Source organism: Chaetodon trifascialis, chromosome 3 (assembly GCF_039877785.1).
Source record: "Chaetodon trifascialis isolate fChaTrf1 chromosome 3, fChaTrf1.hap1, whole genome shotgun sequence".
Lineage (NCBI taxonomy): Eukaryota > Metazoa > Chordata > Actinopteri > Chaetodontiformes > Chaetodontidae > Chaetodon > Chaetodon trifascialis.
In genome coordinates, this window is record NC_092058.1 from 5,664,699 (window position 1) to 5,681,562 (window position 16,864).

The 16,864-nt window shown below is 42.6% G+C and overlaps 1 protein-coding gene across 2 annotated transcripts; it reads left to right on the plus strand.

Annotated features, from left to right (window-relative positions):
• Nucleotides 1-5,039: 5,039 nt before the first annotated feature.
• On the plus strand, nucleotides 5,040-16,576 carry cpne1 (copine I). Of its 2 annotated transcripts, none has more exons than XM_070958295.1 (16): nucleotides 5,040-5,234; nucleotides 6,525-6,653; nucleotides 6,762-6,941; nucleotides 7,851-7,925; nucleotides 8,185-8,256; nucleotides 8,833-8,916; nucleotides 9,063-9,152; nucleotides 9,248-9,346; nucleotides 9,435-9,521; nucleotides 9,897-9,956; nucleotides 10,184-10,317; nucleotides 11,159-11,213; nucleotides 11,446-11,500; nucleotides 11,786-11,919; nucleotides 12,005-12,241; nucleotides 12,702-16,576. In XM_070958295.1, exons 2-16 carry the CDS (start codon nucleotides 6,525-6,527, stop codon nucleotides 12,816-12,818), a joined length of 1,608 nt encoding a protein of 535 aa, XP_070814396.1. In that variant the 5' UTR covers nucleotides 5,040-5,234; the 3' UTR covers nucleotides 12,819-16,576. The 2 variants fall into 2 exon arrangements, with proteins under 2 accessions (XP_070814396.1, XP_070814395.1); XM_070958294.1 differs by having other exon boundaries at nucleotides 5,104-5,167.
• The last annotated feature ends 288 nt before the right edge of the window (nucleotides 16,577-16,864 follow it).

Consider the following 16,864-nt stretch of genomic DNA (forward strand, 5'->3'; position numbering starts at 1 on the left):
AGCCCTCTCTGACTGTCTGCTCTTCACTGCCTAACCACAGAAACTTTCTGATTACTTTGTTCATTTTAGTAACTGAGTGGTTTGTTCCTTTATTTGTAAAGCTTGAATGGAAGACTGGGATTTGTTTGGAATACAGATGGCCTTCAATTTGACATCTTCAATGCAAAATAAGGTACTAAAATCAAACTTTGATCAAGTAAATGGCTGTCGCCAGGTTGTGCCTCAAGTCATTATTGCTTTTATATTGAGACCTGGCCTCAGGAATGAAACGAGCGCCTCTGCTAGCAACAATGCCCATTGTTTAACTTTGCTCTAGTTTTGATTGAACATTGACTGATGTCCTGCGGAATCACAAATCACAAACCTGACAGATTTCTGTGGTGTTGAATCAGTGATTCCTGACATAATTTACCATCACCAGCTGTTTCCACCTGTACTATTTCCCAGTGTTACTCAGCACCACATTGATGCTGATAGCTGTCACTGTCTCTTGTCAACCAGCCAGAATAACTAACAAAGCTGAAGGTTGTCAATATTCATGATGCTCCAGGTGGTTCGTGGTACAGCAGAGAGCTGCTGTGGTTGCTCACAGGTTTTCTAGACTCCTTGCATTAATGGTAGAAATTTGTGAACTACCTTTGCATTCCCTTGCAACACTTCAATATCCCCTCGCAATTGTGTTGCACCCACTGGTGTTGTAGCTGTAGCTTTGTCGAAGCTTGTGCCTCCAGAAATGTGGATCAGATGGAATAATGCAAAAAGTATTGTCAGGTAGCTCAAAAGTACTGCAAGTGAAAAGTAGTTCACTGTGACTTCGTAGTGGACGTTTCTTGCAGTGATCACTCTAGTTTAAGTAAGGTAGTATGTGATTGATGAGGCTCACATTAAGGTTTTAAGTCATCCTGAGGAAAGGATGTATTGATTAGGTTTCTATAGACATAGTTCAAAATATAGTTCACAAATATGGTCTCAGAATAACTGATTTCTGTCCTTCATGTTCTATGAAAGTGGGATTCATCATGAAGTCTTTCCTCTTCCTTGACCTCCTAACCAAGAGCAAAGCACCATGTCTGTCCAGACTAATATATGAACTGAGGACTTTGAAGAAAGTAATAAAAGTATTAGGAAGTTATCCCTGTATTGACATGATTCCAGCGAATGATGTCCAGTGAGAAACATGCTTCTCTTAACTTAGAGACTATTTTTCCAGAGGAGTCCAGAGGATTGATAGAGAGCTTCGACAATCACGCCAATCACCTGAAGCTTAATATGAGCAGAACCAATCAGCTTGTGGTGGACGACAAGGCTTCAAATGTGGATGTTGCTGCAATGTAACCCAACAGCACAGAGGATCTATACAATCAGCACAGTTTGAAGGTGGACACCCAAAATTAGCGTCACCAATTCAGTACCTGACCAAATGTGAAATATGGTCATGCTCCCCCCTTCTGATCTGAGTTATGGTGTTGAATAATGGCCAGAAAAGTGCCTCTGCAGAACATTTTGATGTAAGCGAAGATGACCTTTGACCTTTTGGATATAAACTGTCACTTCATCATTTTATGCTATGAGATGATTGTGTGAAATTGTTGTCCTAATTAGCGTATTAATTCTTGAGTTGGCAGTGACCTTTGACCAAAGAAATTTCCTCCTGGTGTTCCTGAGAATCCATCGGTCCATCCTTACAGAAGAGAGGGATGGAGGGATGCTTAGAATGTAACTTTTGACAATGTAACTTATCCCCAGATAATAAGATACTTTAGTTTTAAATGAGGCAAAGCAGTCTGAAAAATAATTGCTAAGTTTTGATTTTAACATTATTGGCTTAAATCTTAGTAACCAGAGCAGCTGCTCTCTGCTTATGTGATGAGCTTCAAGAAACAGAGCCTCAGTTCTGTCGAGTCCACACACACAGTCTCATGTGTGAACCTCGTAGTTCTGAACTCACTGAAATCCCGAGAGGAGGTAGTTTTGTCTGCAGAGGGACGTCTGCTGCTTTCAGGAAGTGGTTAACCTCCAAGCAGGTACACTGATGACGATGTTCACCTGGTTGTGCATGCAGTTTTGAAGTATGTGTGATAGAAATGGATAAACAGGCCTTAATAAACCTAAGCGAAATATTATATAGACAAATTGTTGTTGGTAGATGATTGTCTGTGTGTGATCTGTTGTGTGGACGGAAGGAAAAATCCATTGGAATAAAAGACAAATCCTGATGACAGACTGGGCTTCTGTTAAGGATGTGAGTCTGTGTGGGTGGGTGAGTGTGGGACAGAGGTAACGTTATCGATGAATGACTGACACTGAGCTGTCAATCACCTGAGGTTCCCCCCTCCGACTGATGAATAGACAGACAAAGGCAGGACTTGCAGGTGAGTGACAGACACAAAGATGCTCTCTTCAAAACACTGTATGAAAGGCCTGTTAACATCCCATTAGAACTTGAACACCATCTTCATCAACAATCTTAGATTCGCCTTGAATCACCACAGAGGATAAGCATTGTTTTCAGAAAAAAGGGGAGTTGGCAGCCTGTAGATGTTACTTGGTGCATGGGACACTATACAACCCTAATACCAAAAATGTTGGTATGCTGTGCAAAACATAAATGAAACAGAATGAGATAATTTATTATTCATTTTAAACATAAACTCATTGAAAACAGTACAAAGACAATATATTTGTTTGACCTCATCAGCTTCATTGATTTTTGTAAATATTTGCTTATTCTGAATTTGACACAGTAACATGTTTCAAACATGTTGGGACAGGAGAAACTAAAGACTGGGAAAGATGTGGAATACTCCAAAAACACCTGTTTGGAACATTCCACAGGTAAACAGGTACATTGGTAACAGGTGATAGTATCATGATTGGGTATGAAAGGGGCGTCCTGGAAAGGCTCAGTCGTTCACAAGTGAGGATGGAGCGAGGTTCACCACTTTGAATACATGATTGGATAAAGGACATTACTGCATGGACTCAGGAACACTTTGGAAAGCTGTTGTCAGTAAATACGGTCTGTAAATGATTGCATTTTGTTTCCATTTGCATTTTGCACAGTGTCCCAACTGTTTTGGAATTGATTGTAGATGTTCAGGGCAGTCAGTCAATGGTTTACATTAGCCTGTAGATGGTTGTGTTTAGGTGCCATGCAATGGCATTTAATGATATCTGGTTGCTTGCAGATGGAGTCTAGACGATGGATGGTGGCCTTCAGATAATAGATCACAGTGGCCTGTCGATGGTTAATGGTAGCTTTAAGATGGTGGTACTGTGTGTTGATGTTGGTGTTTGGATAACAGATGCTGGCATGTCGATGGTAGCCTGTGTGCTGCGGTGTTCAGATAGCAGATGGTATCCTGTAGATGGTAGATGATGGCATCAAGGGATAGTTTTTTTCAGCACTGTTCACTGGAGATGCACATCTTTGTGATTGTATAGTTTGTTTGATTATTTCCAAGCACATTTTAAAAAGTAATAGATTTATGTAACTCTCCATAGCTTCAGTTTATGCAGCATCTCAGTTCAGACCAGTTGTTTGGGTCATAAATCCTGTTCCTGTTCCTGACAGGTGTGTTTGCTTTGTGTGTTTCACCTTTTGCTGTTTGAGGAAGTAGATTATTTGATAACTGGTAAAGTTTTGTTTAATTTATTTTCACACTACATGATAAATATAGACTAGAGTCATAAACTTAGAAGAATTCAGTCAGTGGACTATGGTGGTTCTAGTATGATGTTATTCAGACCCCCAAACTCTTAAAAATCTCCACTAAAATAAAGTTCTGAGGCTTTTGAGCAAAGCTCGGACACAGCCTGAGCGGTAAAGATGGAGACAGTGGAGGGTTGAGCAGTTTAAGAGTTTATTGAAGGATAGAAGCAGTTTTTCCGGGGAGGACGATGTGATGGTGGAAAAGATGGGTGAGGCAGGTGCTCAGTGTGTGTTTGGCTGTGTGTGTGCGCGTGTGTGTGTGTGTGTGTGTGTGTGTGTGTGTGTGTGTGTGTGTGTGTTTTATATGGTTTTAAACAATCCTACAGTTCTGTGTATTACACCCTTTTCCTTCCCAGGACTCTGTTTTTCTGTGTTTTGGTCTCTCCTGTTCTGTTTCTCGTTTCTGCTGCGATGGGCTGCTGCTTTGTCTGACTCCACTGTGGTTCCACAGCAGAGGATGAAGCAGATGAGAACCTTCATTGTTCTATGTGAGGAGGCTGCCTCGTGCTGTGCTCACTTTTTTTGTTTCACTTTGGTTCTTACTGTTACTCACCTAAACCTCTAAGATTTTCTGTTTTCACAGCAGCTCATTATCTGACTCATCACAGGCCTTAAGCGCTTTTTGCTTCAACAGCAGTACTTCCGGCTTGAGTGTTTGCCCTTCAACGTAAAAGCACAGAAATGTACTTCTTAACCAGTCATGAGTCAGAGTGTGGAAGATCATTCTTGAGTTTGAAAACAGTGTTTTGACACACACAAATAAAAAACTGTTAACCAAAGCTCCACTCGCGAGCAGTTTGAGGGAGAAACTTGAGAGAAGGTTTTGTTTGGTCAAAGTAATGATATTATTTTTACATGTTTCTACATGCAAAGACTGCACTTAATAGACAACCATCAAGCCAGAGCAGTTTCTAAATTAGACAGCGTACAATTAATCTTTTTTTTGTTTTGTTTTTATTTTGCCAGTGTTGCTGGAGTTTTGGCCTTATTGTGGCTCGGTCATCTTGTAACTTAATTTAGAAGCTGATGACAGATGTTGCCATACTGATATCTAAGGCTGGTTGTCTACCAATATATGACATTTTGTGTATCAATGATCAAAGCAATTGCTGTTATGTAAGTTGATTACAGCCAGTCCTGCTGGAAGGGGCGGATTTGTAATGATGCTGCTTTTATTCTGAAGGAGTGTGGTCGGAAGTATGTTGTTGCTGCTATCTTTTGCATAAGCTACAAAAACGACGCCCCTGGTCCAGGGGGCGTAACTGACAGTCTTCTTGTTCAATGAGGACGTGGTTGTGGACCTGCCTGTCCAATCAGAGCGCACGCTAATCGTGTGCCGCACCCTGTTAGCTAAACCTCCTGGACGGAGATTAGAGGCTGCTACCGTCTCAGTTAACGTTACGGCAACTACACAAACTTCTGCTGTGGTTGATATTAGTCGAACAGAGTGATCAAGTAATCATTGGTGCTCTCTTAGGTGTGTTTACGCTCAGCCAGAAGGTGTCGTTTCCTGTTTCTGATCGTGAGTAGTTCAGCTCCGCCCTGCTGTTTGTTCCTGTGGTCTGAAGAAGATAAAATATGTCTGCTCTGATAAAATGATTTACAAAAGTTTGTATTGACATAATGACGTGTGTGTGTGTGTGTGTGTGTGTGTGTGTGTGTGTGTGTGTGTGTGTGTGTGTGTGTGTGTGTGTGTGAGAGAGAGAGAGAGAGAGAGAGAGAGAGAGAGAGAGAGAGAGAGAGAGACCTGGTGTGTGTTCTGTACTGGATTAGTTAACTGGCTGAGTCTTTTTTCGCTGTCATGCTGGTGTTGCCTTCAGGTGCTGCTCCCTCAGTTCATTCAATGTGAGGAGAAAACAGTCACCGAACAGCTTCAACGTGTAATGTAAACAGTCGGGTGTACCGGTGGGATCGGCGTAGAGTTTTGGGAAGAGAATAGGAAGTTTGGGTTTGGGTGTGTCATTGAAACTCTCTGTGTTTAGGTGAATCCATTAATGGTTGTGCTTATGTCAGGTGTGGTTCGAGTCAAAAACATAATTACTTTGTCAGATACTGATCAAGGACACTTCGGATGATGCTGTATACTTGTAAAAGTTAATTATCAATCAAATTCTGTGGTTGAGACTTCCACAATTGGAGTATTTAGGAGTAAGAGCAATGACTGTCCTCACGTCCTCCTGAGCGTTCATTCATCAGCCCCAGTTTATAACCTCCTGATGATGAGAGGCTTCAGCTGTGGCTTCAGTGTCTGTTTGAGGACCGGCAGTCTCCTTTGCATGAGGCAAAGATACCTCTATGCAGTCATACAGTGTTATCTCAACAGACTCACCTTGAAGTAAACTACATTTAATGTAGAAGAATAAGTGGATCATCGTGGAGAACCTGTCATCACACTTTGTACCTCGCTATAGGCAGTTTCTAACGGACATTGTTTCTCTAAAGTCTGAAGAGTCATAAAGAAACTGGATTCAGTGTTGAGCAGCAAATACTTGCAACTGAGAATCTGGAACTAGGAAATGTTATCTTTTAATAATAATGTTGCTTGACTAAACTGATTCATCAGAATAGTTGCTCAATTTTGTCTCGATCGACTAATCGGTTTCGAATCGACTTTTAGTTTTGGCTTTCATCCTCTGGCTCCACCTGACTTGGAGGACGTGGACTTGGTGGACAGATGTGGTAGTGAATGGTGGTTCGTGCTGGCTGTAGTTGTGTTTCTCGCTGTTGAATGTAGTTTTCCCTGAGCAGAGCTACAAGCTGTGTCTCGGCTCTGAACTGTACACTGACTCTGTCTCTCCTTGTCCCCCCTCAGATGGCGGACTGTGTCTCTAAGGTGGAGCTGAGCGTCTCATGCGCTGACCTGCTGGATAAAGATGTCGGCTCAAAGTCTGATCCCCTTTGCGTGCTACTGCAGAGCTCAGGAGGAGACAAATGGACCGAGGTAACATGGCAGTCACCCTCCAGGATACGCAAGTCTTTGTTTTATTTTATTTTGTGATTTTTATGTGAAATAAATGACTCATCCCCCCCCCGTCTGTCTGTCTGTCAGCTGGGTCGTACTGAGCGTTTGAACAACACCTCCAGTCCGTCTTTCAGTCAGCGCCTTAGACTGGATTATCACTTTGAGACTGTTCAGAATCTGAAGCTGGCGGTCTACGATATCGACAACTCCACCTCTGACCTCAGCGATGATGACTTCCTTGGAGGGGTGGAGCTAACACTGGGACAGGTACAAACCAAACCAACCTGTACCAGAGTCCATAGAAATGTGTTTTCCACTGGGTCTGGTTCAGATGGGTAAACTTCCACATTAAATGAGCTGAAAGAAGCTAATCTGTTTTGTAAACCTTGTCCAACCATCAGTGAAAACATTTGTTTTACAGATTCAATCATTATGTTCAATTTGCAACTAATTTCATTCTAAATTAACTCCTAATAATTTTCTGAAATCATAGATAAATTCTTGCTAAGTCCATAAAATGGTGTCAGAGAACATTTGGCACTTTTGACAAATGACTGAAAGGATCAACTGATATTCAATGTAGTTGCTGCAGATTGATTTACTTGTTTCAGCTCTTCAGTATGCAGACAGTAATCCTGCAGTGTTTCTAATGTGAGATGTGCAGTGGAATGTTAGCGCCCTCTGGAGGTTGTATGGAGCTATGACCCTCTGGAATGTCTGCTCTCAGCTCATTGGCTGGACCGGCTGTTCCTGAACATTAAAGTTATCATTTTGTGAATGCAGCATGATGGAAGAGGCTGTTTGTATAACAGTAACTGTTTGAAACCCACTTAGACTGATGCTGCAGGTTGGAGGCAGATAGAAAGTGTGAAGAGAAAAACTGATAATGATTCATGATTTTATATTCAGTTTTTACATAAAATCATAACCATGATTTCTAGAAGTGACCCAAAATAAAGTAGTTTAATCACAGAGTTGTTACTGAGAAGCAGAAAAGTTTCTCAGGTCCACAGAGTGCTCTGAGGTCCACACCTCCCCCTGCTGGACAAACTGTGTCTGAATCGTATGCAGTGTGTTTTAATGGGTTTCTCTTCACGGTTGCTGCTGTCACTGCAGTGCTGATACAGGATGGGAATCATGGATTCAGCTGAAGACTGACCTCTGTGTGTTTTTCAGATAGTGTCCAGTAAAGCTGTGACCAGACCTCTGCAGCTGAAGAAAGGCAAACCTGCAGGGAAAGGAACCCTCACTGTATGTACAGTGTGTGTGTGTGTGTGTGTGTGTGTGTGTGTGTGTGTGTGTGTGTGTGTGTGTGTGTGTGTGTGTGTGTGCGTGCGTGCGATCATTATTATTTAGCTAAATGTCGTATTAGATTGTGTCCATGGAGAGTCTTCTTCTGTGATGATCAAAAAGATTATGACTGGCAAGTAAAGAGTTAGTGTGTGTGTGTGTGTGTGTGTGTGTGTGTGTGTGTGTGTGTGTGTGTGTGTGTGTGTGTGTGTGTGTGTAGGTCACAGCAGAGGAGATCAAGGATAACAGAGCCATTGTGTTGGAGCTGGAGGCTAAAGGCCTTGACAAGAAGGTAACTGCTCCTCCTCATCTGCCCACTTTTCCTCATGGTCTTCCTTCTTATTTTGTTCTTCATCCTCTTAAGTTCTCCTGAAGAAGACTGTGTTGCACCAGCTCTTCATAAATCACCAAGTTTGGCCTTTCTTAGCTGTCACCGCCTGGTTGCTGTAAATCCACCTATAAAAGCTGTGGATGAGTAACAGATCTCTGCCCCGCCACAGACCTTATTTTGGAAGCATCTCTTACTCTGTGTGAGTGATAGAGTTGGTGTTTGCTCACAAGTGTTATCCAGAATCACTGATGTTTGCTTTAGTGAAGTAAGTAAACCAAAGAGAAACAGAGACTTCAGCTCGCAATATGGAGATTAGCTGCTCGCTAAGTGCTACAAACCTGTCATCAGTAATAAACATCTGTGCAGCGGAAGTCTTTGTCGAGCACATGTGTACTTGTAAAAAGATGATTAGAAACCTGCTCACTCAGCTCATTGCAGAGAAAATTCTGTAAACCGGACAAGTGCACAAATGTGTGTATTAAAATTACTTGTAAATGTGTGATGAGATGTCAGCATGTGGTTTTTTTCTCTGTTCAGGACACGTTTGGGAAGTCTGATCCGTTCCTGGAGTTTTTCAAAAAAGGAGATGATGGAAAGTGGCAGCTGGTCCACAGAACAGAGGTACACACACACACACACACACACACACACACACACACACACACACACACACACACACACTATGGAGTTGATACATTAATGCACACAGATTTCAGACACAAATACAATTGTCAGCAGTTAATTTGTGTGTGTGTGTGTGCGCGCAGGTGGTGAAGAACAATCTGAATCCCAGCTGGAAGAAGTTTACTGTTCCTCTACAGACGTTCTGCAGCAGCGACCTGGACAGACCTTTGAAGGTTCCACCAATCAGAATCCACCTTTATTCAAAACAACCAATCAGAGTCCACCTTCAGTCATAAGAACAGTCACATAAAATCTTCTCCTCCTGCAGGTGGATTGCTCTGATCATGACAGTGATGGGTCTCATGATCTGATTGGTTCATTCACCACCAAAGTCTCTGAGCTGCAGAAAGCCGGACATGGCTCACAGGTGAGCTCATTGATGATGACACATTTGACCTCTGTCTGTTGGCTGGTCAGAGGCCAGTAATTCAATAAACTGACATTTTTTCCCCCAGGTGGAGTTTGACTGCATCCACCCCGAGAAACAGAAGAAGAAGAAGAGCTACAAGAACTCTGGAGTCGTCTCTGTGAAGAACTGCAAGGTAGAGACCACATTACCCATAGTTCCCTGCTGGGAGTTGCTGCTTAATGAACCATGAAGCTGGAAAGTAGAAGTTCTTGTCGGCCTGAGAACAGATTCAATTCAATTCAATTCAAAGAACTCCTTTGATCAATCTTTACCGTCTGTAGCCTCAAACCAGCCGCTGTTCCTCAAAGGAAACTTGGTAACCTGCAGACACTGCTTAGGGCACAAACGCACCCATGAATGTGCTGTTTTTATACATTGTATAATTTGTACACTGGACATCTTTCACCGAAACAAATTGTGTATAACCGCAACCTGAAGTGTATTTTTTTGATATGCCGATGCATGAGTGATTCTTTGACTGTGTCCTTGTGCTTCTGTGTCTTTGCAGCTGGTGACTCAACACACTTTCCTGGACTACGTGATGGGAGGCTGCCAGATCAACTTCACCGTAAGTCAACAACAATGAACACAAACACATTTTAGATGCTTTATTTTATTCCATCAATCTGCAGGCTGTTCATAGCAACCTTTCAGTTTTGAATCATAAACCTCTGAACTGATAAAACACATTTTAGAAACTCTTTTATTAGATGAACATTTAAACAATGTATTTCAATAACGAATGACTGAATCAGTAGGTGGGATTTATGAATGAATGTTTTATGGATACTGTAGGTGGGGATAGACTTCACTGGCTCTAATGGTGATCCTCGCTCGCCCAACTCTCTCCACTACATGAGTCCAGATGGGTTGAACCAGTACCTGTCTGCTCTGTGGTCCGTGGGTCAGGTGGTCCAGGACTATGACACGTTAGTACACACTCACACACAACACACACCTGCAAACTGCACCTTGAAAATATGTACCAAACCCTAAACCATACAGACACATACCCTACACCGTTAACCCTGAACCCCACACCCTGTATCTGACCTCTGTAAACTAAACTGTAGTTTCTACACTCTAAATACCACTACCTCCAACCTAAAACCTACACCCTGTGCTCTGAATCCTATCAGATAAACCCTAGTTTCCACACTCAACCCTACATTCTAAAACCCAGATGCTAAACTTTACAACCGTATACCCTAAACGCTGTACCCTAAACTCAATGTCCTTCAAAATAAACTGTTTCTACACCCTATTTCCTAAACCCTAAATCCTACACCCTAAACCTTGTATCATACACCCTAAACCCTGCATCCTATACCCTAAACCTTACAATCTACATCCTAAACCCTAAATCCTACACCCTAAACCTTGTAACATACATCCTAAACCCTACACCCTACAATGTTCACCCTAAACCCTACATCCTACACCCTAAACCCTACAATCTACACCCTAAACTCTACATCCTACACCCGAAACCCTACAATATACACCCTAAACCCTATATCCTACACCCTAAAGCCTACAATCTACACCCTAAAGCCTACAATCTACACCCTAAACCCTACACCCTAAACCCTACAATCTACACCCTAAACTCTACATCCTACACCCGAAACCCTACAATATACACCCTAAACCCTATATCCTACTACCCAAACCATTCACCCTGCAACCGAAACTATACACATACACCTTAAATGCCAAACTCCCCTCACTCCCTCCCTAACCGTGGTTATTTTGTGTTTCTTGTTTCAGTGATAAACTCTTCCCAGCATTCGGTTTTGGAGCCAAACTGCCTCCAGACTACCAGGTAGGCTCTCTAACCAACCAATCACAACACAGCTTTACACAAGTATGACATTATTTTTAGCCCCGCCCAGAGGCTGCAGCGTAAATTCATTTTGTCATTTTGTGATTTACTTGGACTAAATGACCCTTTAGAAAATCTTAATATTAAAATGACAAGTTTTTCAAAACAGCCAATCAGAGTACAGCTTGTACATTGTCAGGTCTGTTGAACTGTTGTGTCATTGATCTTGCAGGCTGCGCACCATGAGTTTGCACTCAACTTCAACCCCACTAATCCCTACTGCCAAGGTATGCGTGCGCGCACACACACACACACACACACACTAACATATTTCTATATATTATATTAGATTGTCAATACTGATGTATCAATGTGTATGCAGCTAGAAGGACAGAAAAAACATAACATCAACTTAAAGTCAGATCATATCTGTGACGGCTGTGTGGTGACGTGAATGAGTCTTTTATTTCATTTGATGGTCTACAGTCTACAGTCAGATCACACTGACTCAAACTGGGACATCCAGATAGATATTTTCATCTTCGTAAAACTGCTTCCCGTCTGTCTCTCAGGTGTTCAGGGCGTCGTTGAAGCCTACAGGATGGTGCTGCCTCAGCTGAGACTCTCTGGACCTACAAACTTCTCTCCCATCATCAATCATGTTGCTTCCATCGCCGCCTCCAGCGCACAGAGCAACAGCGCCTCTGTGAGGACTCACACATGAAAACACACAAACATATTCACCCAAAACACACACTCACACTGACACCTATGTCTGTCTCTCTCTGCAGCAATACTGCGTCCTCCTCATCCTCACTGACGGTGAGATTACTGACTTCGACCAGACCCGGGACGCCATTGTTCGGGCATCACGGCTGCCGCTGTCAATCATCATCGTGGGGGTGGGACCAGCTGACTTTAAGGCCATGGAGCTTCTGGATGGAGACAACGGTGTGCTGAGGTCGACAGTGGGGGAGGCCGTCGCCAGAGACATTGTCCAGTTTGTCCCATTCAGACAGTTCAAAGATGTAAGTGTGTGTGTGCATGTGCTGCATAGATAACAGATAGCTGTGCATTTTTGCATGTCACATTCTTTTGATTCACGGATTTGTATGCGCCTCCTGTTTGCCTGTTTGCTGCATGAACTCTTCTGTGAGAGTCAAACATCAGAGGAGAAGGGAAAAAGTCTTCCTTTGAGGACTGAGTAGGTCCATGCAGGTCTGGGATGCAGCAGCTGCCAACCTGTTAGACAGGGCTTGAAGGACAGAGGCCCAATTTTGTCTGTCCTAAAATGAACAGTCACATGTTCATATGAGCATGGAAACGCTCTGCGTGCTGTAGTCTTTCCTCCTGTTCATACCGGCTTTGGACAGATCTGTTTCTAACGTCCTGTCAGTGTAAGTGATGGGGGACAAAATCCACGGTCCTCATGGACATAAATGTCTTGTTGTGACTTTACTCGCCTCACATCTTTCTCTCTCTCTGCAGGCTCCCATGTCGGCTCTGGCTCAGTCTGTCCTCGCTGAGGTTCCCACCCAGCTGGTTTCTTACTTCAAAATGAGAGGCCTTGAACCATGTAAACCAGCAGCTGCCCCCAAATCCTAAACCTCCCCCCCAGAAGGCCTAAACCACTCCTGCACACTCCCCAGACCCACCCATAAAGATGAAAGCCCACCCTCTTTCCATGCTATTATCAAACCATGCCCCTACGCTCAAGCTCCACCCACAAAGTCGACCACCCTTCAGGGACCAACCTGATGTGTTGCATGGACTCTTAGCCAATCACAAGGCAGCACTTAGCTGTCAGCCAATCAGAATGCCATGGGCAACCATTCCCTTTTTTGTAATCACTTTGTTTTCGTATTCTTCTCCTCGATGTGTGGAATGTCAGCGACGATGCAGTATAGATGATTGATTATTGATTCCTTCTGCTACTTCCACACTAACTATGCAGATCACATGTTTACAAACATGATTTTAACAATCACAGAGCCCCCCCACACACACCCACACACACACGCATTTTGACTTGGTTCACTTTTGGGGACACTGCATAGACTGACATTCATATCCTTGCTCTAAACTTGACCACTGACCCCCAAATCTTTCTTTTTTCCAGTTGAGAACAAGGCTTTTCAAATGGACAAGCAGTCCCCAATTAACTGGTTTTCAGTCTGAAATGCATCCCCAAAAGTAGGCTAAGTCAGAATCACGCACAAAGGAGAAGTGTCGGCCATTTTTGGCTCCACGCTATGTCTCCATTGTCGTTGCCATAGTAACAGAAAAGGGTCAGGGATTTGTGGTGTAAAAACTGCATCGACCACAGGAAGAAGTCAGATGTTTTCCCATTGACTTCAACAGTCAGAGTTTTATCCCTGCAGCATCTTGTGGACATTAGAGGAACTGCACTGTAACCAACACTATCCATGTTACTATGGTGACCGCTTTCAGGACCAGCTCTGTGTGTGTGTGGCTCTGATCAGCTGTATTGATCAGGTATTGATACTTTGCACTTAGCTTTTTGCTCTAAATGCTGGAAAATTCTATCATGAATGGCATTATATATATTTTATATCATAGCTTTACTTTTGTAGCCTTACTATGAGCCTTTAGCCTTACCGCAGTCTTTAGGTTAGCCTGTGGGACCTTAGCACGCCGCCTCAGCTGCTTTAGCCTGAATGTTTCCAGACTGTTCTGTCACGACTCTCAGTGGTTTGTTGATGCCGCCATCTTGGCTCCTGGCACAGAGTTTAAGCAGTGTTTCCTAAAATAAGGCTGAGGTAAAGACAAAACTGCACTGCAGCCGGGGCTTTAGGAATCTGCCTCCTGGACGTACAGACGTGAGAGGAGGGAAATTACAGAAACCAAGTGTCAAGATCAGACTGAGTTGTTACATAAATACAGTCGATATGTTGCTGTCTAGCTGCAGTTACAGTGAAATGACTTCACGTTCAGTCTGAACTCACTGTTAAACTTTAAGAACACAACCACCGTCTTCAGTTGTCTCGTGATGTGAGTACCTGGAAGTCGTAACCGTGAGCAGCAGCACACTGAGAGTCTGACTGAACGTCTGTTTCTGTACCAAAGACTAATTCCTGATTAACATGGATCCTCCTACCTGGGATACTGGACCAACCTGAAAACACACACACACACACACACACACACACACACACACAAACGCATGGACACACACCCCGTCAAACTGTGTCAAAACTCATATTTACTGCAGCAACGCCACATTTAATACTATTAAATTCCACTGCTGATAAAAGTTATTGCCAACACTTCATCTGCAAACACTTAAAACCAACTTCTTCTGTTTTTTTGTTTGTTTTAAGGACATCTTCAGCTTTTTTCAGGGTCCACTTCATTAAAGTGAAATATTTGTATTGCATATTATTTGTAGCATTGAATTTTGTTTTAACTTCAGCAAAGACCTTCATTCTTTATGTTTGGGAACAGTCTGTGTCTTAAAATACTCTCTTTTTAGTTTTTGTAGATTACAACTGCAATTATGAAGCACTTTGAATGAATAAAAGTGTTTAGAAATGCAGTCCAACCACATCTCAAGGTGCTGATCAGCAAACGGAGCTCAAATTGAAATTATACTTCTCCTAGCTGGAGGTAAGAAAATGCACACTGCTGTCATTTATACTCATACATCGTGTTTAGCAGATCGTAATGTAAAAAAATCAGGAAATAAATCAATGGATGGGCAGAATTCAGTTTCTGTGAGTACTGTCCTGAAGTGTTACTACGTCCAAATTCAAAGAAAATACTGAGATAACTTCCCAACAGGATGTTTGATCAACCAATCGGCTTGCTGGGCAGCAGGTCTGCAGTGTACGTTGTCGACATTTGGAAGGTGTGTGTCGACCCAGAACACCCTTTGCTGTCTCGATCTGCAGAGTCCTCTGCAAGCGTCTCTGCAGATCATAATTCTAACCTCAGCTGTCATCATGTGACACCTGAAGATCTTTGCTGTCCTGGAGTTGTGTATGACATCATCATGACATCACGTGAGAGCTGTATTGAACATTATTACATCAGTGAAATGGTGAAGACCTTCTATAGACTGAACACCAGAAACACCAAACCAGTTCGACTGGGGGGAGGTCAGAGGTCATCAGACAAAAGCTCAAGGAGGATGTTCACATCCGTTTCTGAACAGAGGAGGAGGCTATGACTCACCCTCATATACGACCTATACTAGTTTAATACTTAATGATGGCGCCTGAACGAACTCCGTCTGCTGATTGGCTGAGATGTGGTTGGAAGCTCTGGGAAAACCTTCAGTGGGTGAAAATGAATTTGTCAAACGTATCAGTTTTTATTTTCTGTCTGCTTCTGTGCTGCCAACAGTATTTGATTGTTTGGAATTTGTTACAGTTTTCTCTCCAAGATAACAGAAACCATCCCCTCTCACAGACCTCCTACGGGAGCCCATGAGGGACTTCATTTCTCAGATATCAGGAGTTTTCAGAGACATTTTGAATCTGTTGGATGTGAAGAGATTTTTCTCTATTGACAAAAAGCTCAACTCAGTTTCCCAGAAAGTACAGAGGAAAAGCTCTCTGCAATTAAAACCTTCAATTGATCTACTTTTTGGATTTTTTTTAGAAAATGAACTGACCTGCAATATTTGGTCAAACTTTGATTAATTCATCTGTTGGAGAAAAAAATCACTCCTGTTCATTTTGACCATGGAAACCAAGCACTTGAATGCACCATGAGTTCAGATTTTCTTTGTGTGCTGTTAAATATTATCTTGATTTGATGCCAAACTACAACACATCCTATAGATTATGATGATGTCCTCCTAGTTTATTTTCAGATTCGTTGCCAAAAACATGTTTTCTGTCTGTTCTGGTTGAACAGAGATTTTGTTTTCACACTTGTGGTTTAAAGTGTTAGAAGGTGCCTCGGTTGTCAGTGACAGTACCTGGCTGCGTAGTCACATGGTGCTGTGATGTCATCAGGTAAAGGGGAAATTCTGCCTAAATCTGTAAAAGCTGCTGTCAATCAAACCATCAGTGCAATGAAAATGAGCCATTTGAAAAAGAGAGAAAAGAGAGGAGAAAATGTTTCCTGTCTTATCCTGATAAACAACTGAACTTCCCACAATGCTTTGCTTCACAGCTGCTCACTGTGATCAGTTTTGAAAAATACCTGCGTACGTGTGGACTAAACCTAAATGTTATAAAGTGATTGATCCACAGCATCATGTGACCGACAGCTCCGCTGCTCACTTATTCAACTACCTGCTGTTAACTAACCAGTGTGACTAAACCATTATAACCAGTAAGATCATGTTTGTATGAAGGCTGCCTGTTACAATATGATAATAAAACCTCTTTGGGAAAGAGAAAAAAAAATTCTGTGTTTAAGTGGAGAAAGCTGCTGCTGTTTTTCTGCCTTGTGTTTTATTTTCATAGTTCTGACTGAAGCCTGTTGTCTGAACATGTGACTCCTCGTGTTTCTTGACCTGTCAGACTTCTTTTCATAGCTCTCAGTGTGACCCCAGATCTCAGCTATGAACTTGGTGAGTATGTTGTTATTGTCACTGATAGAAATAATCGGCCATATTTGGGGGAATTTCCCTGAGATCTGGACTGGACTGAGACTAATGAGATCTTCGTCTCATCCAA

What these genes read in the sequence shown, in the direction of transcription:
- cpne1 (XM_070958295.1), top strand. Translation starts at nt 6,525, where the DNA reads ATGGCGGACTGTGTCTCTAAGGTGGAGCTGAGCGTCTCATGCGCTGAC. An exon ending in ACCTGGACAGACCTTTGAAG is followed by an intron (nt 9,153 to 9,247) that starts GTTCCACCAATC and finishes CTCCTCCTGCAG; the next exon opens with GTGGATTGCTCTGATCATGA. An exon ending in AACTGCCTCCAGACTACCAG is followed by an intron (nt 11,214 to 11,445) that starts GTAGGCTCTCTA and finishes TTGATCTTGCAG; the next exon opens with GCTGCGCACCATGAGTTTGC.